This window comes from Harmonia axyridis, chromosome 2, assembly GCF_914767665.1.
Source record: "Harmonia axyridis chromosome 2, icHarAxyr1.1, whole genome shotgun sequence".
Classification (NCBI taxonomy): Eukaryota; Metazoa; Arthropoda; class Insecta; order Coleoptera; family Coccinellidae; genus Harmonia; species Harmonia axyridis.
The window spans coordinates 20,393,911-20,418,210 of NC_059502.1; the positions used below are offsets into that span (position 1 = coordinate 20,393,911).

Consider the following 24,300-nt stretch of genomic DNA (forward strand, 5'->3'; position numbering starts at 1 on the left):
CGGTCGGATCTGAACACAAGTTGGAAGTCGAAACTTTCTTGTCTCTTAGTTTCCAAAATGTATGGCCGAAAGTTCAATCATTAGATTAGAGAGATCATCGAAAGGGCAACGCAAATAACTAATAACTTAAATATAATTTCAATACATCGATGATCGTTCACGGGCCTTCTAAGTTGAATTTAAGGTTCAGTTTTTTAATTTTGAATACTGAAATATTCATCTTAAAGAGAAAGAAATTAAAATTTCACATGATATTCAATAATCAGTTCAAAAACTATTATAGACCTGGGTATTAAACATGTTAGCTTACGAGCCAAATTCTCGTCATCTGAGGAAGGTTTCAATTTTGCCTTAATATGAAGAAATCTGCGGCTGAGGCTTATTGAATGCTCTCAAATACCTTTGTCGAAGACCAGCATAGCGGTGGAGGAGAGAAGGTTTTCGATACAGAATTGGAGACATTACTTGATCAAGACTCGTGTCAAACGCAACAAGAATTGGCAGGATCGTTGGAAGTGACGCAATAAGCCATTTCAAAACGCCTGAAAGTCATGGGAACCATTCAGAAACAAAGAAATTGGTTGCCGTACGAGTTGAAGCCGAGAGATGTTGAACGGCGTTTGTTTGCTTGTGAACAGCTGCTTGCAAGGCAAAGACGGAAGGGATTTCTGCATCGCATTATGACTGGAGACGAAAAATTGGTTCATTACAATAATCCCAAGTGCAGAAAATTATAAGGGTATTCCGGCCATGCTTCCACGTCGACGGCCAAACCGAATATTCACGGTTCCAAGGTCATGCTCAGTATTTGGTGGTACTAGCTCGGCGTAGTGTATTATGAGTTTCAAAAACCGACTGAAATCATCACATTCGATCGTTATCGAACGCAATTAATAGCATTGAAAGACAAACGGCGGCAATACAACAAGAGACAAGATGAAGTGATTTTGTCAGCATGACAATGCTCTACCCCATATTGCGAAAGTAGTCAAGACATACTTGGAAACGGCCGTATTCTCCACACGTTTCTCCCTAGGACTATTACTTGTTTCGATCAATAGCACACGGCCTGGCTGACCAGATTGGATAGATTCGTGGATCGCTTCAAATAATGACAAGTTTTTTCAACGCAGGATTCGTACGCTGCCCGAAAGATGGAAGAAAGTAGTGGCCAACGATGGGCAATACTTTGAATCATGAATGTATAACCAGTTTTTCACAATAAAGCGTTGCATTTCTGAAGAAAAACGGCGAAAGCAAAGTTGTAAGCCTATGTACTATTTTGAAATTTAGGTGATCCAGAACCGACGTAAAACTGACTTTTTTGTGGAAGGGAAGAAACCATAAATTAAAATTTGTAATTACGCTGGCTGACCCTGACCAGGGAAAATATCGCTTTAAGAACTATGACAATGACTATAACAATGAAGTATTGTGCTTAAGAAATAAATAAAAGATTGTTTTGGTAATCTTGCAACGCCATTTTATTTCAATCGCTAAGGTCATGACATTTCTACAATAAACGAACTATACACGATTGTCTATTATAAAAATATATATAGCAAAAACTGAATAAAACTGAGTACAATTTTTTTCGGCACGAATATTTTAAGAAACCAATGTCGAAAATATCAGTAAAATTCTAGAAATTTAAATAAAATATTCAGCTTTAAAGTGAAACAAACTTCAACATGACATAACAATTACAATGTAGACGTCTAGAATGTGATCATATCCCTGCCTCTGAACGCAAACATCTTTGTCGGTAAATAAATAGATTACCCACCTATGAACTCCAAACCTGCCAGCTTCCACGTTCCTTTCTTGGTCACCAGAATACTTGAGGGGCAGACATTCCGGTGTAATACATGCCCGGTGTAGTGAAGGAAGGATAACGCTTCTGTTATCTGAAACAAAGCCATTGTTATGTTATGTACGGTTGCTTGACGTTTAACGGCTTGACGTTGAATAAAATCAGACAGATTCATTTCGTCTGATGCGGTCTTGCCGCATCAAATACAGAGATTTGAATTCATCTGGAATCATTGACTAGACATTCTTAGGAAATGAACATTTATAGTCCAGTAGATAAACACATTTTACCTGGAAAAAATTCCGAACGTAATGAAACTTCTACAGGTTGTTCGGGGGTGCTGTGGTATGACTCTGTCAAGTTATCCAACACGAGGACCCTGTGCTACCTTGAGGAGGGCCGAAGAACTCAACATTTTCGGAATTTTTTTCAGTTTTTTGTTCATAACTTCTAAACTAAGTAGTTTTCGACCAGAATGTTCACTTTCAAATTTGTAGACCATTAAATTCTCGACAATTTTGTATTCACAAACTTTTTTGTAAACCTAATATCAATTGAGATACAGTCGATCGAAATAATAGTCCAGTGACAACAAAAAAAGTTGGATCTGCTGGAAAAAAATCCCAACTTAATGAAACTTCTACAGTTTGTTTGGGGGTGCTGTGGGATTATTCTGTCAAGTTATCCAACTCAAGGATCCTGTGCTAACTTGAAGGGGGGCTGAAGAACCTCAACATTTTCGGACTTTTCGGTTTTTTGCTCATAACTTTCAATTTAATTAGTTTTCGACGAGAATAATCATCTTCAAAGTTGTAGATTATTGAATTCCTTATAATTTTGTTTCCAGAAACTTTTTTCTAAGCACTATATCAACCGAGATACAGTCTATCAAAATTGCATGAATTTTCTCAAAATGTCAAAAATTGGTTTTGACCATCTAACTAACAATTACCGGCCGTTCTATCATAATTATAGTAATTACTCATCATAATCGACATTTTGAAACATAGGGAGGTGGAGGGGGGAGGTAGCTTTGACTGAAAGCCTATGTTTATGTGAAGAGTAGATATTTCAATGTTATCGTGGCATAATATCACCTTACTGTAAATTCCTATCAACCCATATAGTCCGGTCAATTTAGACATTCGAAGTTACATAAAGTCCCAACAAGCTGAATTTCTGTGAAGTTGTTCAAAACATAATTATAAACAATGTCTAGAAGTTCCCCATCATTCCCCTGTAAGGAAAAAAATTAATTCAAGGTCAAAGGTTAAAAAAATAAGTTTTTCACGATTTTCAGCAAAACGGTAAGTTTTATCATAAAAGTACTTCAGACAAAAATTGTAGATCATAAAATTATCTATAAAAAATGTATCAATATTTTTTTCTAACGAGCCACCGTTTCTGAGATATAACGATTCAAAAAATTATAAAAGTTGTTATCGTCATAATATGCACACGTTTCCACGCCACCTATAAGGTAGTGTACTTAGCGCGTTTTTTTTTTAACGTGGTTTCCCCAGTAGGCCTACTCCACGGGTCAGTTGTGATCCTGTTTAATGTAAAACTATTGCAAAATAACGGAAATTTTCAAAGCTTGGGAAAGATAAAAGCGATGTAAATGAAAAAAAAGTGTTGAAGTTTATTCGTCTTATTCGTAAGTTTCGAATTCTTGTTCTTCTTCTTGTTCTTCTCCTCCTGCTTCTTCTTCATCTTCATTTTGGATGCAAGTAAATTGCGTCAATAGCGATGTATCGCATGATACTTCGTCGGAGTCAAACGAATCCTCCATTGTTTGTGATTCAATATTAGAGCACGACCGGCCTTGACAATTTGTGCATGCCAAAGAACAAGACAGTCCGATTTTTTTGCAACCACATTTAGCACTGCATTCCTTTTTGCAGTTGCAAAAAATAGTGTTCAGCAGTTTTTCCGGCGCAGGTGGAAGTAAAGTTTGAACTGGCTCTAATATATTGTTGACCAACTTCCAACCCCAGCCTGTAGGGTCTAGCTGATAACCAAGCCACACTTGAACTTGGTAATATACTCGAAAAAGATGTTGCTGAGCAGCAACTGAGGTTGGAGGAAGACAAGCTAATTGAACTTGTTTTTTATTTTTAGTATTTTTAACGAAACATGCATATCGATGCTTATCTAAACAGGTATCATAGTTTTTTTAGGAGCTCCGTACATAGAAAGAAGAAAGCGGATGCCGTTGGTAATAACTTCTTGTTGAGTTGAATTACTCTTTTTAAAAACTTCAGCACGTTGAATTAAATCTTGTTTTTCAAACATTTTGAAAACTGCTGTTTTACCCCTCCTGTAAAATGCAGATGTCGTATCACAGCCAGTTATTGCGTGTAAAAATAGTACATGATCTTTACACTTTACACTAAAGTAAATAAACTTTTTGATGAATATATATCTGATTGATGCTGAGCTTTTCCTGGTTTTAAGAAAAAAATAGTTTTTTCAGTTGGCGTATATACAGATGTATATACGTGGCGTACTCATGCATATTATGACGATAACAACTTTTATAACTTTTTGAATCGTTATATCTCAGAAACGGTGGCTCGTAAGAAAAAAAGTATTGATACATTTTTATAGATAATTATGATTTACAATTTTTGTCTGAGGTACTTTTATGATAAAACTTACCGTTTTGCTGAAAATCGTGAAAAACTGATTTTTTTGACCTTTGACCTTGAATTAAATTTTTTCCTTACAGGGGAATGATGGGGAACTTCTAGACATTGTTTATAATTATGTTTTGAACAACTTCACAGAAATTCAGCTTGTTGGGACTTTATGTAACTTCACTCTCATTTTTTGGTCTAAATTGACCGGACTAATATTTATTTTGAACCTTAATAATCAGTTCAACTGGGTAAAATAAATTAATAATAACCAAGAATTAATTGAAAATAATGATTGCATTTGACCCTAAAGAAGTCCAAAAATGTTGTGGTTCTTCGGCCCTCCTCACGTTAGCACAGGGTCCTCGTGTTGGATAACTTTACAGAGTCATTCCACTAAACCCCCGAACAACCTGTAGAAGTTTCATTGAGTACGGAATTTATTCCAGCAGACCCACATTTTTGTATTTGTCTACTGGACTATTATACGTATTAGGTGCAAAACAAAGCAACAGGTTGATATTTGGAATAATTTAAGTCTCATACATATCTTATCTTTAGCTCAATTTTTATTTTCTTTTTCAGTGAACAATAGATAAAATTTTTAATCTCAACTTGCATATTCACTCTTCTGTTGAATGGTGGCTCAGTAGACACTATACAGGGTTACTCAGAAATTTGTTGTTAAACCCTAATTTTGAAAAATCCTGTGGAATAATTTCTTGTTGGAATTTTTTCAAATTACCAATTTTTATCAAAAACCATTCCTTTTCAATATCTTGTTTTTTGGTTCATGGCTTTAAGGGCACTAGTTCATTTTTTAGAGAGAAATGAACTCGGCATCAACAGTTTACTTCAGGAAAGAAAATTCTCCTCAATATGCTAATCGAAAACTTATGGACAGTGTGAACCGACGTATGTGGTAGTAATAAGAGGTAGAGGGGGTAATTTGAAATATCAAACTGAAATAAAAAAAGAACGTTATTATTAAGAATTACCGAGCTACGTATTTACAGTGATATGATGTATATTCGATGTTACATAAAATGAAGAAACGAGATATATGATGATTTTACCAATATAATAGTTTAATATAGTATTCAATGCACTCTATTAGCGTATATGTGCTCTTAAAAAAATTTACGTAGAGGGTGTTTGATTCCATGCAAGACTATAAATATAATTTATTCAGTTTGGATCTACGCTATTTATTACGAGACGTGTATTTAAAGTAAATTCTCCAAGGCCATTGTATCGCCGCAAGTAGCGCTAGATGAAATCCGGCAACACTGTTGTATACGTTAGGACCCCCTCCACCAATCGACACCTGGTGGAGCTCATTAGGACGCTCAGTCTTGACGTAGCAACCATTTGCAATGGAAGTGCCGGATGTCGCTCCCGCCAGGTGCGAGTTACGTTCAGTCATTAAGTTGGCCGAAAAACTCCAAGATGTGTGCAATAGAGAGTCTATTCATTCAATTTTGGTGAAAAACCTGCAATACCGAAAATTGTCAGCCAGGTGGATCCCGAAATTGCTTACCCCGGAGCACAAAGTCAAACGTGTCCAATGTGCCCAAGACTTTCTCGCCAGTTTTGAAGAGGAAGGAAAATAATTTCATGATTCAATCGTCACAATAGGCGAAACATGAGCTCATTATTACACACCGGAAATTTGCGAACGATGAAGAAGTTCATTAAGCGGTCATTTCGTTCTTGCGCGAGGCGGCGGGATCGTGGTTCGAGGAGGGAATACGAAAGTTTGTCGTACGAATGAGGAAGCTCATCGAAGTGAATGGCGATTACGTAGAAAAATAGCCTAGATTTCAAGCTTTACAGCAATGTACAAAACTTAGTAAATTAATGTTATTTAATGTGGAAAAAATAAATGGAGACCTTATTTTAAATACACGCTTCGTATTTACTAGGGTTGAATAGTGATCATTGTCCCTGATTTAATCCTTTCAATATTCATGGAAATCTGTTGAAGCATTCAAGAATTATATGGATTGAATGCAATATGCTAATCGAAACCTAATGGACAGTATGAACCGACGTATGCAGGCAGTAATGAGAGGTAGAGGAGGTAATTTAAAATATCAATCTGAAATAAAAATAGAATTTTCTTTCAGGTTATTTACGTTACAGTTGAATTGATTTGTTTTGAAGTTTGATTTTTTCCTAGAACTCAATGAGTTTTCATAAATAAATTTTGAACTGATTGATTCATTGTTATAACTGAACAATATTTTGTTGCCTTCTCATTGTTAGACTCATTCCATGAAGTTTTGCACTGATATTATGACACAATTAGTATACCCATATCGTCATAATTTCTTTAAAGTGGGTGAACTGTTGATTGAAGTTTATTTGTCCCTTAAAAATGAACTTGTGCACTGAAAGTAATGAACCAAAAAACAAAATGTTGAAAAGGAATGATTATTGATGAAAATTGGTAATTTGAAAAATTTGAGCACGAAATTATTCCAAGAGAAGGTTCAAAATTTGGATTTAACATTAAAATTCTGATTAACCCTGTATTGTGACTGATAAGCCATCATTTCACCAGAGATTGACTAAGCAGGTTGAAATTGACAGTTTTATCTACTGTCTTCAGAAAAAATTTTGAAAATTGAGTTGAAACAGAGAAAACCCTGAGAATTCAAACTATACCAAATATCAACTTGTTGCTTTTTTTTTCAAACGAAAATTCAGAAAAATAATTTCTAAAATCAGCCAATGAGTACAAGAGAAAATGAACTACAATCTTTGTTCAGATTTTGCAGGTTTTTCTTATTTTGGCGGTGTGTGTAAATTATTAAGTGGAAAACAAAAGTGTTCCCTACGGAATTTTATTTCTCGTTTATAAAACATTATTCATTGAGTTATATTTGAGACGCACTTCATAAAATTTGGTTTAGTTTAAAATCAAGGGAAGTATCGAAAATGAACTGAAATTGAACACAGGAAAGATAGGATCTTGCAAATCACCTGGATAAAACTTTTGTGGGTCATACCTTCAAACTTTCTTCTCATAATTCGGAATTCCAAATCAAATATTAGAAAAATCTCCTAAAATTTGAATAGAATAATATATCTCTAATATTCTAAAGAAGTTGCTGAATAGGCTTCTATTCCAACACGAGTATTAGACGATATTTTCTCTGTTTCAGTCAAGTTTTATTTATTTAATACTATCAGAATCAAGAGGAATTGTAAATAATGTTGCAAGTCATTTCACTATATCTACAAATTATTTTATTGTCATTTGAAGTCTGTTGACATTTGATAGGATCGGAATTCAGAGTAGACAACCACAAAACGAATAATATAACTGAAAAAATGCTATAATGAACTCATTTCGGCAATGTTTTTAGTACTGTAATGAAGTCATTACGATACTGAAATAGAGAAACAATAATTTTGACTTTTAATTACGGAATATAATATACAGGTTGCATCTGAACCGAATTGATTTTTATTCCATACAGTTTTATGGATCAGCAAGGCTAAAATATGATTGAATAATATACCTTCTTGTTGTAGAAAAACACGCAGTAAAATTCATTCATTCTTAATGATCATGTGAAAACTACATAGGAAAAACATTTTTTTTTGTACTTTCACAGCCTGTATATTTTTTTTCTGAGTCGAATATGGCAAAATGGTAAATTGAAAAAGGGGTTTATTTTATGAGGGGGATATATGGTCAATTTAAATGTTGACCCTGTATAATGTCAGATGAATACTTCAAATGAAAGACTACCAAATGATTCATATAAAGTGATACAACCCTTTCCTGCATCAACCATGAGAAAATAATTCGTATGACGCCAAAATATGAATATTTTCTATTCTCTCAAATTAAATTGTTATCTTTTTTTATCGAAGATATTTTTCTTCTGTTTGATCAGAATATTACTTGAGCAACATGATCTAATAATGCCAAACATCAATACGTTCAATACAAAGAAGTAATAATTTATTGCATTCCATGTTTGAATTCGAATGGCACTAATGAATTGTAAAGGTGAATTATTGAAATTTTTGCACCATCCTGTTGAAATAATAGATTGCTCCCTCGCGAAACGAAATTCTGATGTTATTGCTTCGAAAACTCAGGCCGACAGAAAATTAAATTCTCCCATTCCAATTTCAGTTATTTGTTGGGTTTATTTTAATGAAACTCGAAGTTCGGCAAGTGAAACCAGTCCAAATTCGTGTTGATTCATGTGCTAAATTATTGAGGGAAAAAGATCCAGGTAGTCGGACGAGTGGTTAATTAGATTATCACTCATACGTATGACGGAAATCCAATATCTAATTGAATTTTACAGTGGAGCTGCAGATCTCAAAAATTCCGTATAGAGATATATCTTCTAATGAACTTCATGAAAAGCTTCGAATAAGTCGTAAACTCAGAGTAATGAACATAGATAGAGGGGGCATATATCATTTTCAGTAAGCAAATTTTGTCCCCATCCCCAACATAAAACATCAAATTTGACATGGAGCGCGCGGAAATGAAAAGATATCAGGTATTGAAATGAATACCTAAATATATCAGAAAACAAAGTGAAACAACGAATGACACTAAGACAACAATGGTTGTTAAACGGCTGGTAGATACAGAAAAAAATAAATATTCTGCATACTATAAATTCAACAATTAGGAAAATAATCGGATTCGAAATATTCAAATTTGCATATTCAATTGGGAATCACTCAAATAAAAATATAACATTCAATATAATATACATTCACAATGATATAGTAATAGCATATTATTTCACAAGGAGGAGAAGTGTCACTTTTCATGGCGAGCTTATGTTTGCCCGCCGAACGGAGTGAGGCGGGCAATTTAAGCGAGCCATGAAAAGTCACTTCAACTCCGAATGAAATATGCTATTTTTTTTTCAAACGTTTTGTAATTCATACAATCAAATTCTGAACAAAATCGTACGAGAATATATCAGATTTGCACAGCTTTCATGGTTATATTTTATTATCATATGTTGGTACTCCGAACTCTCCGTCAGCCGTCACGGATTTATCTGTCACTTCATCGTTTATTTTCATTTCTGCTCAGAAGTCAAGTCGTGAACAATAACAAATACAATATCTACTCTACAGCTATAGTACTATCGAAATTCCTTGAACTTGACTAAATAGAAATATATCAAGTAGATCCTATGTTATCTCGAACTTATCTAATAGTATAGAAGAAGTTGTTTCATAAAATGGAAGGTAGAATCAAGCAAAATTATTACATCTCGTATGACTACTATTTACATTTATTTTGCAGAATTGTTGAACTCTCCAGGGTGAAAAAAATCGAAAATACTAATATGTACAATCCACACATAATTATTTATATATTTAATAACTGCATTGGATAACCAAAAGGATTGGAATAACTAGAAATATTCTCGATGAAGAATATTGTTTACAATGTTTTCTTTACGGATAAGTTATGGAAAGGCATTGATGAAATATATTGTAATATAACTAACCTAAAAATTTTAGCATAAATATCATTAGTGTTCAGAAAAAATGATTGAGAGAATTATTATTCTCATCAACAATATTAATGCACTTATATTTTTGATTACTAAAGAAGAATTACTGCAATTGTGCTGATATGTGATTTTATGAAAATAAATGAGATTTGTTTTGATATATTCTATTCATTCTATAATAATTTGAAGATTGAATGAACTCTCAGTCCAAATCATTGAAAGTACAATTATTGAAAACTTTGATTGTTACATTAGAATGCATAATGGAATGATAATCTAGGTATGTAGTGGTTACGTTTGTAGTACCTTTGCAAATTGTATTTATAATGGGAACGTTCAAATTTTGACTACTCGATGCAGGAATATAGCTAGCCAAGATTTCAGAAATAACCTTATTTGCCAGGTGAGAGGCAGATGATTGATTATTATTTATAATCATGCTGCTCATCTCGATTCGTCTGCATGCACTAGAATATCTGATAATTAATATTATCTGCAATTTTGTTCCAAAATTATGAAATGTCAGATAAGATGTGATAACATCGAAGATAATATACATAACTTGACATCAACAAATTCAAAAACTGTTCAATGTCTTCAAATTCTAAAACCTTAGATTTTTTTGGAATATATTTTCTTTACAATAAAGCTTTTCATTTTGAATGATTTGTCGAAATTAATATAACGTTACAGGTTGAGTATACAACATAACATCGAATAGGTTTTTTTTTTCCATAAAGCTGAACTTTCATGAATTTTGCTTAAACATTCAAAATATGCGATAACAACGTTTTCTATTGTAAATAGGATGATTTTTCCTGGTCCATTAGTTGAATTTTGTATGTTCGTTCTCCCAATATTTTTTTGACTTCTGGGGAGTTATTCTATTTCGTGCTTCTATCGCAATGCTTTTATTTCTGGAGGAATCTAGTTCATTCCAAAATCAGATATTTAAATGTATTCATTGATAATTGCGTCTTCAACACTTATTGAATTTTGAGTTTGTGATTCAGACATCTGTTCTGGCAACCAACATTTTTCAATGCAAAAATCAGTAAATGATATTTATTGAAAATATTCCATTAAATTCGATGAGAATGCAGCGAATTAGAGAAAATAATGTATAATTCTAGTACAGAAGGCTTATTCTAACACTCGTTCGTGTGTGTGTAATGACGTTTAAATCAGAATTATTTATTCTTGTCCATGGTAACTAATTAATCGTTTCCGTAGCAACCACTTTTCCCTCCGCCGGAGGGAAAAGTATTTTTCCCTCCGGCGGAGGAAAAGTAGAACTTTTTGATGATCCTGTCAGTCGAGAAATGACGTTATTATGGTACGTTTGAAAAAAAAATTATTAATTTGAGAATTTATCACAATCCGACAACGTAATCTAACCATATTGGGGACATCTGAAAATTGCATATTATTTCTCTATCTAGGTATGTTTATTACTCTATGGTCGTAAATAATTGCAGTTGCTGACACCTTCGTTTTTATATTTATATTTGTTTGTTTCTTACTCTTGTACAGGGTGTTTCTTAAATAACTGTTTAACGTCGATGGATCTGGGTAAAGCTTTGGATTGTGTCAACCATGAGATACTGCCAAGCGAATTGGAGTATATTTGTAAGTTTAGTTTTAGGTGTATTGAGGTCGTTTCTTAGTGAACGCAAGTAGTAGATTTGAAAGGTAGAAAGTGATGGATATTAGAAGAGGCGTGCCCCTGGGATCAGTGCTCGGACCAATTTTATTTCTGATATATACCAGAGGAGAGACCAAAAACACATCAGACGACGTTTGAAAGAGGTGAATCTAGGTTCTAGACGTCCATTAAGAGGAGTTCCATTAACACGTGACCATAATCGTCAAAGACTGGAATGGGCAACATATCAATTGGAACGATCATTGGCGTAGTGTCCTTTTCACTGATGAATCCAGATATCGACGATTTTCAGATTCTCGAAGAATAAGGGTATGGACAATCCCACGCATACCCCGTAATCGTCGCTATGTCCAAGAAGTCCATCCATTCCGAGGGGGTAGTGTTATAGTATGGGCCGGGATATGTTTCAACGGGCGCACCGATCTATACATTTGTCCTGGAAATATGACCGCCTTACACTATAGGGAGCATGTCATTGACAATGTTGTGCCAAATTTTCACGATGCTATTGGTGAAACTTTTCAATTTCTAGACGATAACGCTAGACCGCACCGTGCACCCATAGTTGAGAATGCGCGCGAGGAGCTTGGTATTCCACATTTACCAATACATCCGCACTCACCAGATTTGCATAGAACATGCATGGGATATGCTCCAAAGAAGATTAGATAATCATCAACCTACACCAGAATCCTTAAATGATCTGAGAGAGCTTCTTCCCCGTTTATGGAACCAAATTCCACAAGAAATGTTCAACAACTTCGTGTGTAGTATGCAAAGAAGATTTCAAGCTGTTATTGATGCCCGTGGAGGCCATACATTGTATTGATAGTCTTAAAATGCTTGAAGTCTCTGAGAATGAAATTTCGTTATTTTACTCGATTTTCCTTAACCACCCTGTATACGCTGCAGACCTCCAGGCTAAAAATAAATTTCTTTCCTGCAACTTGAAATCATATTAATATGAATTTTCATCACAAAAATCTCATTTAAACTATAATATATTTTTTTGCAATTTAAGTCAATATCCCTAACTCATGTGGAGCAGTTCAATTCATGAATTCTTCAACAGATTCCCATGAAGATTTTAAGGATTAAGTCAGGGACAATGATTAATATTCAGCTTTTGTTAATAATCAGTAGCGTATGTCCAAACTGAAAGAATTATTCATCGTGTTGCATGAAATAAAACACCCTGTACATAAATTTTTCTAAGAGTACATATACGCTTATAGAGTGCATTGAATACTTTATGGAACAAGCCTATTGGCAATACCACCATATCTCTCGTTTTTCCATTTTATGTAGCATCGAATATCCATCAAATCACTGTTAATACGTACCTAGTTAATTTCTTAATAATGGTTTGATCCATTCCGTCAAAATATTAAATTAGGTAACGTGATACCAGATATGGGTATGTTATATATTTTTGCTTTCAATTTAATTATAGGGAAAAATTAATAATTCACCAAATGAGTTAGTCCCACAAATTCATCTGAAAGAAAAATATATCGTACAGTAAACAGTTTGGCCAAGGAACCTGATTTTTTTTTGGGACAAATAGTACAGGGGTGGTTATAGACTGGAGGCAGGGGATAGTGAGGTCATTGTCTTTAGCATGGAATACCATGTCAGTAACGATGAAATAGGGGTCCCTACAGTCTTGTATGTTTGCGGATGATGCATTTAAACAGTATACAGCGACTTCTTCGTCGAGAAAATATGTTGGACAATATGAGATTATTTCAAGCCGCAATACCTGCAAGCCTGAAAATCTAAGAGAGATAGGTATAAAAAATACCATCGTGAAAAAAAATATCATCTGGAATTGTGTGCACTAGTTATACAAAGCTAACATTTGGTGATCAAATCTTGATTTAGAAGCATTAATTGTATGACAGTCATGTTATTTTGCATGTCATATTTTAAACTGTGTTTTATCCCATGAGTCGAATCTGGAAAAAAAATATATCGAAAAAGTGTTCAATTCGATCAGAGGAATGTATGGTTGAATTTAATGTTCAACTACAATGAGATACTATTAAAATACTATTTTAGGATATAAAATTATTTTTCTTATTTTCTCGCAAAACGTACAAATATGGGGATATTTGAGGTTAAACAAAAAATCAATGAAAAATTCGACAAACTACTCCTTTTTTATGGATTCACCCCAAAGCAAGAAAATGCCTTTAACATAACTAAACTAATGTTGCCGCATTCATTTTTGTATTGTAGTGACTCTCTCTGTCCGAGAGGTGGCGTTATGGGCATCGCGCCACACTCTACCATGGCCCCGGTAGGTTTATGAGGTTCACCGCGTTGCAGCAGAATCACCTCTTCACGATGGTGGGAGAGGCTGTCTTAGCCAGAAATTGCCTAACTGAAGAGTCCAACAGCGATTTCTGGACAAAACACGTATTACCCTTAGGGATAGGGCGCAGCTATGTAAATTTGGCTCGAGAACGTCTCGCCAAAGTCTCATCACAGATAATTTACTTCCTCATGAGTGACATGTAAAATAACATTTTTTTTCACGACTTCTTACTAGGAATTTGATCACAGAATGTTAGCTTCCTATTACTTGAAATAGAACAATAAAACTTTGTTTCGTATGCATTTTGTCTGTATTTCACTACAATTATTGATAAGAAATGATCTTTAAGGAATACCCCTACCAACATAGAAAAATACAAAACTAGCTGAGATCCGACTGGATTGCCATAATTTCATGCATTTATTACAAACGTCATTTTCATTTTCGTTTCCCTCACGATTTCCCAACGAGAATTAATGTATTCACCATTATTTTATTTTGAGGCAAACGATAACTAGAGGCTAGCTCGCTGAATAATAACGTGCTCACAGCCGTTTGAGCAAGTGAACCTCCTCTAAGTTTATAATAATATGCTGAATAGCTGAATATGCAAATTCAACCTCAATATGCGTGGATCTGGCAACGCTCATCCGAATAAATAATATAATTCATAGAACTTCTATGATCACAATGATTGAGTTCTATGCTATCTCGGTGCTGTGAACATTGAAAGGACAGGAGTGCATTAGCCCATTGTGTAATTGTTTCATGCTTATAACTTTCCACCTGAGCCAAATCTGGGAAAATGGTTAAGAAAAAAAAGGTTTTGTTTTGTGAGACGAACCTTTAATTAAATCCAATGTATTTTTAATGGTAGGTTTCATAAAACTTTTATCATGGTAATTTGCTCAATTAAATCATTTCTGTATTCAATTTCAGTTACTTTTTGATACTTTCATAGATTTAAAACTAGAATCAACGAGTTGATCGGTTTTATGAAACCTATTATGAGGCTGTCTTTTTCTTTTTATTGTTATTGATACTAGACTCATATTTTGATTAATTATATCACCCAACTGTTCTCAATATCACTGAAAATGCGTACTATGCTGCCAGAAGTATACTATCTTAAATACTAAGGAAATTCTGGCTGCACATATCTGGAATCTGAACTCATATTATCATTGAAATAATGAACGGAAGTTGAAAAAATGTGATCCAGTAGACATAATGAATGGCAATGATTAACCACAATTGAATTCAAAATCAATGAAATAATCTTGATATCATCAGTTAGTATGACCAAAAAATTGTTAAGCATGTAGGTACTTATCTCTATTGTAGAAGCTATGAGTAAATGTTGGACGTTTCGCTAGAAAGACCATATTTATGGCTTCGCGGGATGCTTGAGGTGTATGAGGTTAATAAGTTGACTGAATTGATTTTATTAATAATTGCGCTTTCGCCATTTTGCAACAGTTGAGGGGCTACTCGCTTTACATATATGGCGCTTATTTTGTATAATACATGTATGGAACTATCGATCGAATTGATTGTTTCAAGTTGTTTCATTACAATATAACTGTCTCTTTAAAAAATTATTATCACTTCAAGAAATTTTATTATGGATTAAAAATTTTGAACAGATGAAAAATGCTAAGGGGTTATTTTAGTCAGCATCACCGACTATGATAAATTGTCTTCAATAAATTGATGGGAAATGCCACTCATCGCAAAAGTAAGGAATATAACAATTTCTATAGAGGTTACTTAATATTTTCAAGAATCATTGTATACATATGTTTGGTTGATATTAAAAATTCAGTCGATTCCAAATTACTTCACTTCAAATAATCTTTTGTATTGTTATTGAATAAAGTTATTGTGTTTTCCATATATTCAGTAAGATGAAATTAGAATTACTTTTTCTAATACTCATTTGAAGGAATCTCATTAAGTGAAAACATAATTCAAAAGACTCCCACTACTTCCCCACTTGACTTTATTCTGTACTCACTTTTTCACATACATTTGAGTATTTCGTCAATAGTACTCTCAATATCAATTTTTAATTGCCCAGTTGTTGTATTAGTATAATCTTGTTACTTTAAAAGACCCAAAGAAAGAAACCACAATGCGTTAAATAACACGACGTGGGAGGATAATTAACTGAATCATTTTTTCATTGTTTTCAATAGATTTTAAAGTGGACTGTGTGGCAGGTGGTACCGTCTTGTTGAAAACAGGTATCCTCGAGATTATTTTCAACAACAGCAAAAAAAATATTCAGTAGTTATATCACTTGCCAGTGCTTGCCAAATACTAGCAACATCTTCGTTGCTAAATGATTTGTTGATCATATTATTATGCGTTACCATAGTAACGCATAATAATATGATCAACAAATCATTTAGCATTGATTGATTGAAATTTGTTGAGGAGAATAGTCAATATTATTCTGTATGGTTATCCATTGGCTGTAACTCTTTGAGCCTCTTCTTCAAAGACATATGGACCGATCACTCCGCCACCATGAAATACAGATCACACAGTGACTTCATCTTCAATCAAAAATGAGCTTTATGGCTCAATTTCGATGAGATGATTCATCATTTTCAAGTTATTCAAGAACAAAATCATAAAATGATAGTTATTGAATAATTCCTTTTGTAAAACCTATTATAATAGAAGAAAATTTTGTTCGAATGTTATTTTTGTATATGTTTGGAATTTTATTAATGCGGGCTGAAGGACTTCGGTCGAAGGCCTTTGACTGTAGTCAATAAAATGCAGTTATTATTATTATTGCAATCCGCACCATTTGGAACTTTCTTCAAACTACTCCGTCTTCGAGTATCCCAATATCGTTTTCAGACCCCATATCTCAATACATAAAGCTGTTCATACACGTCAATACCTTCCAGACATAAATTCCTCCCCTTTAGCCAAAATCAAAATTCAAGTCTCACCTGAAGGATACCATATTTGTATTCGATATCCAAGAAGTTGTACTCCCTGGCGTGTTGCGGCCTTTGCGGCAGCTGATTGGAGGCTGTATTGATGCCGCTCTGGATGGCGTTCATCTCGTGACAGGCCAGAATGTTGGCCAAACTAGCGTAGACTGGTTCCGAGGCGAAAGCCAGCGTGTCGGCGCACTCTTCGATCGAATGCAACACGTGCAGGATCTTGGGATGCCTGAATCGCTCCAGTTGCTTGACGGAAGCGCGTAGGATTTCCGTAACGGTTTCCTTTCGTTTCGGCTTGTGCAGCTTTTCCGCACATCGCTTCTCGAATATGAACACCGAGCATTCCTGGAATGAGAAGGAGATAGGTATCATATCGGATCGTTTAACAGAGGAAATTTGATGGAAAATGTGGCACTTATTGGTTTTCGTCTTTTCTGTCTAGAAGGAATAAGCGAAGTTGAAGAATTGATAATATAATAAAGAATGAGTAAATTAAGTAAAGTAATAGTATATTCTAAAACAAGTTGCAGAATGGGCTCCTATTCCAAACACGAATGCGAAAACGAGCGACGAAGGAGCGAGTTTTGGAACGCATGAGTGTTGGAATTGCCTTCTGCAACGAGTATCAGATGATATTTTCTCTATTTCAGTCAAGTTTTGTGAAATATTGTCGCATTTCAATGAAAAATTCAGATTATACATCCTAGTGACATTTGTATTGTATCTTGGCAATTGGTATGACTGTTACGAAAATTGACAGATTACGGAATTTCAGTTTGAATCGTACGTTTCGAATTTTGAAATAATTTATAATAACGCATGAAACTCGTCAATTATGTCTGACTAAATCGATTTAACACCAACAGAATTAAGAGAAATTGCGAATATAATATCGCAAATCATTTCACTAAATCCAAATTATATTATATTGACAATTAAACGTGTGTTGAATTTAAATAGGATTGGAAGTCATAGATAGACAACCACAAAACGAAAAATATAACTGAAAACAATGCTGTAATAAGTTCATTACAGCACTGTTTTTAGAACTGTGATGAACTCATTACGATATTGAAATAGAGAAAGTTATTTATTTATTCAGGGTACATGTATAATTATTACAGTAACAATTGGTGGAAATACTAACTGACAAAAGAACCGCAACATCCATAAGGAGCTGTTTGAATTTAAAATTTTTTTGGTTAAACATAGACAGTATAGCAAGAACTGAATCATTGTAATCATTCATGTAAACAATTTTGTTACTTAAATATTGTAGTCGTTTTTTGAATTCACCAAGAAACCAGCTGTTCGGGGAGATCCGAAGTAGATGTGTAGTTGTTGTCAAAATGCCTAGAGCACGTGTACACGGAATTTATCGACAGCTAAGTGAATTTGAAAGAGGTCGAATTATTGATCTATGGTAGACGGGGTTGTGATTTCGAGAAATCGCTGACCTCACGAACAGAAATCCAACTACTGTTATGAGATGTTGTCAAGCGTGGTTTGATAGTGCCCAAAACCGAAGAAGAGTAGGAATCGGGCGAATTATGGTCATTAGATCCGATTTGCGATAACTTGATCGTTTGCTTTTTTTTTTTTTTTTTATACGCATCTCTTGGGAAAAGACTGAGCTTATAACGCCCTTTCAAGCGCCCCGAGATGAATTTAGAATAAATCGGTTTGTGCGTGTCTTAAACTGCTGCAAGTTGCTGATGAGTGGTTAGGAAAAAAAGGCCAGCATGTAACTTAGCTCAGCAGTGCAAAAAGTAGATCATGAGCAGTGCTCGTCATTACGCTTAGGCACATTCACATCATTGCTGTCCGGGGAAGAAGAATCTCAGATTAGGCCGAATGCCAGGAGTTGAGGCGACATATAGCGTCTGCCGTAACATCATGTAACTGTCCGAACTTTACCTCCGGATAAGATCTTTCGGACTGCAGCATTATTGACCCCATCTTGTGTTACCTCTGACGGTTGAGCATAGCCGGAAACGATTACAGTGGTGCAGAGAACGTCAACATTGAAATGTGGAATGCCATCACGTCGTCTTTTTTGATGAATCTCGATTCTTCTTGAAAGCACAGGCCGAAGAAGGGTTAGACGACGTCGGGGAGAAAGACATGAAACTCAGTTCGATGTTTAGCATTATGTACACCGGACAGTAGGCGTTATGGTATAGGGTGCTATTGCATAAGCAAGTAGGTCACCTTTGGTCTTTATTCGTGGTAACATGACAGCGCTGCATTACTTTCAATAAATAATGGAGCCATATGTTCTCCCCTAGCTTAACCGACTCGAGAATCCAATATTTCACCAAGATAATGCCCGACCTCATGTTGCCTGAGTTGGTTCAAATTTTTTCGAAGCGACCCATCTGAATCTTTTGCCATGGCCGCCCAGATCCTCCGATGTTTTGCCAATAGAGCATGTTTTGGACATCATGGGTAGAAGGCTCGGAAATTTACCCAGGCTCCCATACGGACTCTCTAGAAATGAAGTACAGGTAGCTTGGGATAGTATCTCTCAATAAGATATAGACCATCTTATTGCATCAATGTCGAAACGTGTCGGGGAGTGTATAGATAATCGCGGTGGACAAACGCATTATTGACAAATTGATCAAAAAAAATTGTAAACCTTTCGTTTTTTTCCGAATTTCAATCATTTACTCCTTGCTATATTATCTGTTTCACAAAAGAACAGAATTTTAATTTAAACAGCTCCTTCTAGGTGTTGTAGTTTTTTTGTCAGTTGGTATATGTTCTGATCGACCCGTTTTGGCATGTGTCACCTGAAGGCCAGTCAAAGCGTGAGAGCGTATATAAAAAATATATATCTTGACCTTTCCGATCGTTCAGCTGAAAAACATTCAACAGCGCAGTTATTAATTATTTTGTCCCTTACATTATCCACACCCTGTATTTTTAGTATTGGGTTCATTTGTGGCACATTGTTGAAACATTCCTAGAATAAATCTCACTTGCTCCATTTTCCTTCCTATAACCAAAACGTAATTAAGATATCCGAGCTGCTAAGCCACTATGAAACCCCGAAAGTTCTTCAACTTTCCCCCCTAAGATTAGTATTTTTGCACCATCTGAGCATACTCCAGATAATGTGTTAAACTTCCGTCGTTTGGAAAACCACAATTTTCGCTGGTAGTCTCAGTGTTGGAATTTATGGTAAGAAATGTCGTGATAAAGTTGACGTTATGGATATCTTACGGGGTTGTCGGCCCAACTTTTACCCCTTGACGATTCAACACTGGTGGATAAGGCGATGAGACGAAGGAGTTTCAAGTTCTTTCCTCACTTCTAATCCTGTCAAGAAGTGTTTTTTCATACTGTGAAGTGATAACTCCTTTTGGCTTTTCGACATTTATTCCCCTACAGAAATCTGGTGATTTGTGGAATATTGTTAATTAAGGGTGAGATAGAAAATTCGAATTTTTCGAAAGATGTTGGCCAAGCGGAGAAGTGATATTTTCAATCAATACTGAAACATCGAATTTGCATATGAGATGTTCTTCTCTTTGTTGAATAATCATTGTGACTAATGCTTTCAGCTTCTGACCCAGCATCAGGTACCAGGTGAACATATGAAGAAGAATTAGGGAAGCAATAATATGGGGTCAGGACTGTCTAGAGACTTTGAGCTCTCGTTGGAGTAGGTTGTCAAATTTGCTTTTATGGAAGTTTTAGCTATTGTTTTCCGATATTCTGCTTGAATTTTCTATGAATCTGTTGGAGCATTCAACACGAAATTTTGCATCTTTCTGGAAATTTCATTTATAAATCTAAATTTTTTTTTTTTAGATATTCTCGAACTTTCTCTAGGTCTATCATGAATTTAAATTGTAGCTTGTAATTAATATTCTACATATAAATAGAAAATTTCAACCATCAACCTACCCATATTTTTTAAATAATCAGTTAGTTAATCTTTGGTGCTCGCGCAATGGACTCATTTTAAATATACAAAAGTGTTTTAAGGTGACTTTCACGAGAAGCTTACGTCCTCTCACCTTCAATTATTCTATTGGAAATTGTCTTATCGCTAGTGGAGATCGATTTCGCGATTTGGTGGTGATATTTGATTCGACGTTCAGCTTTGTTCCTCACATCGAGGAGCTTTGTTCTTCGGCTAGTCTTTAGGCTTTGTGTTCCGGTGTTCCAGGGAGTTCCCTGATGTTTCAGTCCTCAGAATTCTCTATTTTTCCTTGTCGTCAGCAAATTAGAGTACGCCAACTTGGTTTGGTTTCCGACATACAGTTCCGACCTAACATCACTTGAACGCATTCATAGAAAATTTTTGAAGTGTGCTGAATATAGAAAGACCGGCAGGTATCCTGAACGTGGTGCGGATTTGTCGGAGATCATGCGGGAAATGCGAATTTCAACGTTGCAGGAGAGACAACGTTGCAGGAGAGACAAGACCATTTAAAAAATGCAATTTTTTTGAAACAACAGCTTAAGTATGAAGAATCAAGAAGGAAAAAAATGACCCTAGTTCAGTCTACAAACGTTTGTCTGCTCATATAACATTAGATTTACCTGATCTCCCAGAGTTTTCTGATGTTGTAAGAGAAACTGCAAACAGAGTAGAAAGTATGATGTCTAAAGCTACTCATTCAGCTAATTGAATATACTATGCAAGAGGTTTTTTTTGTGTTTAACATCTTTAAATCAAGATGAGAATATCAATGTTTATTTTAATTTCCTTTGATAATCTTAGTCCTTTTAAGTACAGTCAATATTAACTAGACTTTGTATATATAATATTGTTGAATAGGAGCGTGTTATTTATGTCATTTTAAATTTCACCTGACTAATATGTTTAGTTTATTATGCATTTAGTGATGAATATGTTTTGTTCATTAAATCAAGAAGCGTCAGTGCGCTAAATTTGCGCAAAATCTTGACATTCGTGTACCAAGAATTGAAGCGAGGACCACATCAACTTTTCGACTCCCTAAACCTCGGACTAACATACTTGAGCGAGCTCCGGTCTATCGATTGTGCAGGGCTGCTGATGAACTTAAATTTAATTTTTTTTTTTAATTCGGGGCGGTTATTGTTTATTGTTGTATCATTGAATGTGTAATTTTGTTTGAATAATTGTTCATATTATTCATTGCCAATATGTTACTCTGTTATTGGGAAATTTCCTGTTGGGTAAAATAAACTATTATTATTATTCGATTATACACCGACTCACGAGACACCACTCGAGCTGCGCTCTAGTGATGTTTCGCGAACTACGTCGAGTAAAGAGATTCGTATAATCGAAATATATTGTCTATGCTCGAGTGGTATTCGTTACAATTATATAACGAATAATTTAAATAACTCTAACTAAAGCACTGCATTTTGATAATTCAATGACATTTCACTGAGCTTGACTTTTATTTTTTTGCGAACGTCCAAGAATGTTACTATGGAAATGATCACAATATGGCAGGAGGCAAAACACCAAAAATATTTTACCACGTTATCAAGTTGTATATTCACTTATCAATACACCGTAACTTTAGAAAATTTACGGATTATATTGGTTCATCAGGACATGAGTTGTATAATCAGGGAAACATTTCGAACGAACATATTTACGGAACCCTTACTCGAATTGGACCCATTAACGCTACATCAACAGATGTATCGAAAAACATTGAAAAATGAGATATTGAATGAAATATTTCGCGTCAAAAATAGAAAATAAATATACTTATTTTTCGGTAACCAAGATCATAAACTGGTTAAAACCAAATTAATGATGTCCATACATCAAACACGGTCATCAATGCCTCTATATCCATAAAAACCCAACGATCAGCTAGTTCCAATACTGATAAAATCACATATTAGTGTGTTATATCACAATTATTTGGATTATACGTTTCGCTCCCTTTCTATACGAAATATTCTGGAACATTCAATGTTTTATGGATGAGGGAAAACTCGAGAATATTGAATAATAAACCTGAAAGGTTCTCAGAGAAAAATGATCCATCAACTGCACCATTGGGGAATTAGGCGAATTAGCGATCTGATGGTTGGCGAAAGACCGTTAATTGAAAACGGATCTCAATCTGAAAGGCTTCCTACAGATAAATTTCCGGGTTATGGTTTGACCTTCATTTTGAATAGATGACTTCTTACAGCGATTCGATGTGATCCACGTGATTGAAGCTCGGAAAAATTATAGAATAACCATTGAATTAGATTAGTTACAAGAGGAATATTGAACTTGAATAAAAATGAATAAAAATTTCTCCTTGATTTTTTCATGATATAGTAGGTTACTTCGAACCGGGTTTTAAAAAACAAAATTCGAATATTTTGGTAGCTGATTATAGACCTCAAAATAAAATTCAATATAAACATGGGTCTGAAAATGAGCCGTTTCGAAGATTTTTACACTTGCTCTTGGGGAAAATTTAGATCAAACATTTCCATAAGATGGATAGGACGAGGAATCATGGACCGCTTTGATTCCTTTGAACTTCTGTACTTCGGAATATTTCAAAAGTTTAGTGCATGCAACTTTAGTGAATAACATCGAAGAGTTGTAACATCGAATTGAACTATCCTGTCAAACGATCCGAACATACCCAGGTCTTTTAGAAAAAGTACGTAATTCCTACATGCGATGGTGTACCTACTTCCTGCATTGAAATAGACGGTGGTCATTTGGAACATCTTCTGTGAAACACCAGAAGTCTAAAATAAATCGAATATCTTCTGCAATTTATTGTATTTTGTTGCACTAGTGGTTGATGTTTTGAAAACCGAAAATTGATTATATCTCCAAAACGGTTCAGTTGCGGACCCAAGTTGATTGAAATTTTTTTTTATTTTGAGGTCTGAAAATAGCTCCCGAAATCTTAAAACGATGTTCTTCAATACCAGGTATATTGAAATGATAGCATTTGTTATTAGCATGAACCTAATGGAGAATGGAATTGAAATCCCAGAAAAGCGGTGTTAGGAGCTTTCGAGTGTTGGTTCATTATGATTTATTATGATGTCATTATTGTCGGCTATTTTATTTAGAAGAGAGTTGCTGATAAATGATCCTCCTCAAACTTAGTATGAACCTTTTAGTGATGACTAACATGTACGTACTGACTAAATTTCAACCTATTCGGATCTGTTGTTACAAGAAGTTTTTTTTTTCGATAGTCTTCGATCTGTTTTCTATAAAATATTGAGTTTTTATTTCTTGATTTTCCTGTGGCTCGGATAGCACGCTCGACGATGTGCTAAAATTGTTAACATAATATTACTACCTATATTATTTCATGAGGAGGAGAAGTGTCACTTTTCAAGGCGATCCATGAATGAAATAGTTCTGTTATTTTTTTTATATTTTGAAAT

The 24,300-nt window shown here is 34.7% G+C and overlaps 1 protein-coding gene across 2 annotated transcripts in view; it reads right to left on the reverse strand.

Annotated features, from left to right (window-relative positions):
- LOC123673652 (SCY1-like protein 2) overlaps positions 1-24,300 on the reverse strand; it is a 224,692-nt gene that overhangs the window by 186,318 nt on the left and 14,074 nt on the right. For both annotated transcript variants that reach the window (XM_045608245.1, XM_045608244.1), the window contains exons 2-3: positions 16,924-17,265; positions 1,787-1,907 (exon numbers count right to left, since the gene is read on the reverse strand). In XM_045608245.1, the coding sequence (XP_045464201.1) occupies positions 1,787-1,907; positions 16,924-17,265 (463 nt within the window). The remainder of the gene's footprint in view (positions 1-1,786; positions 1,908-16,923; positions 17,266-24,300) is intronic.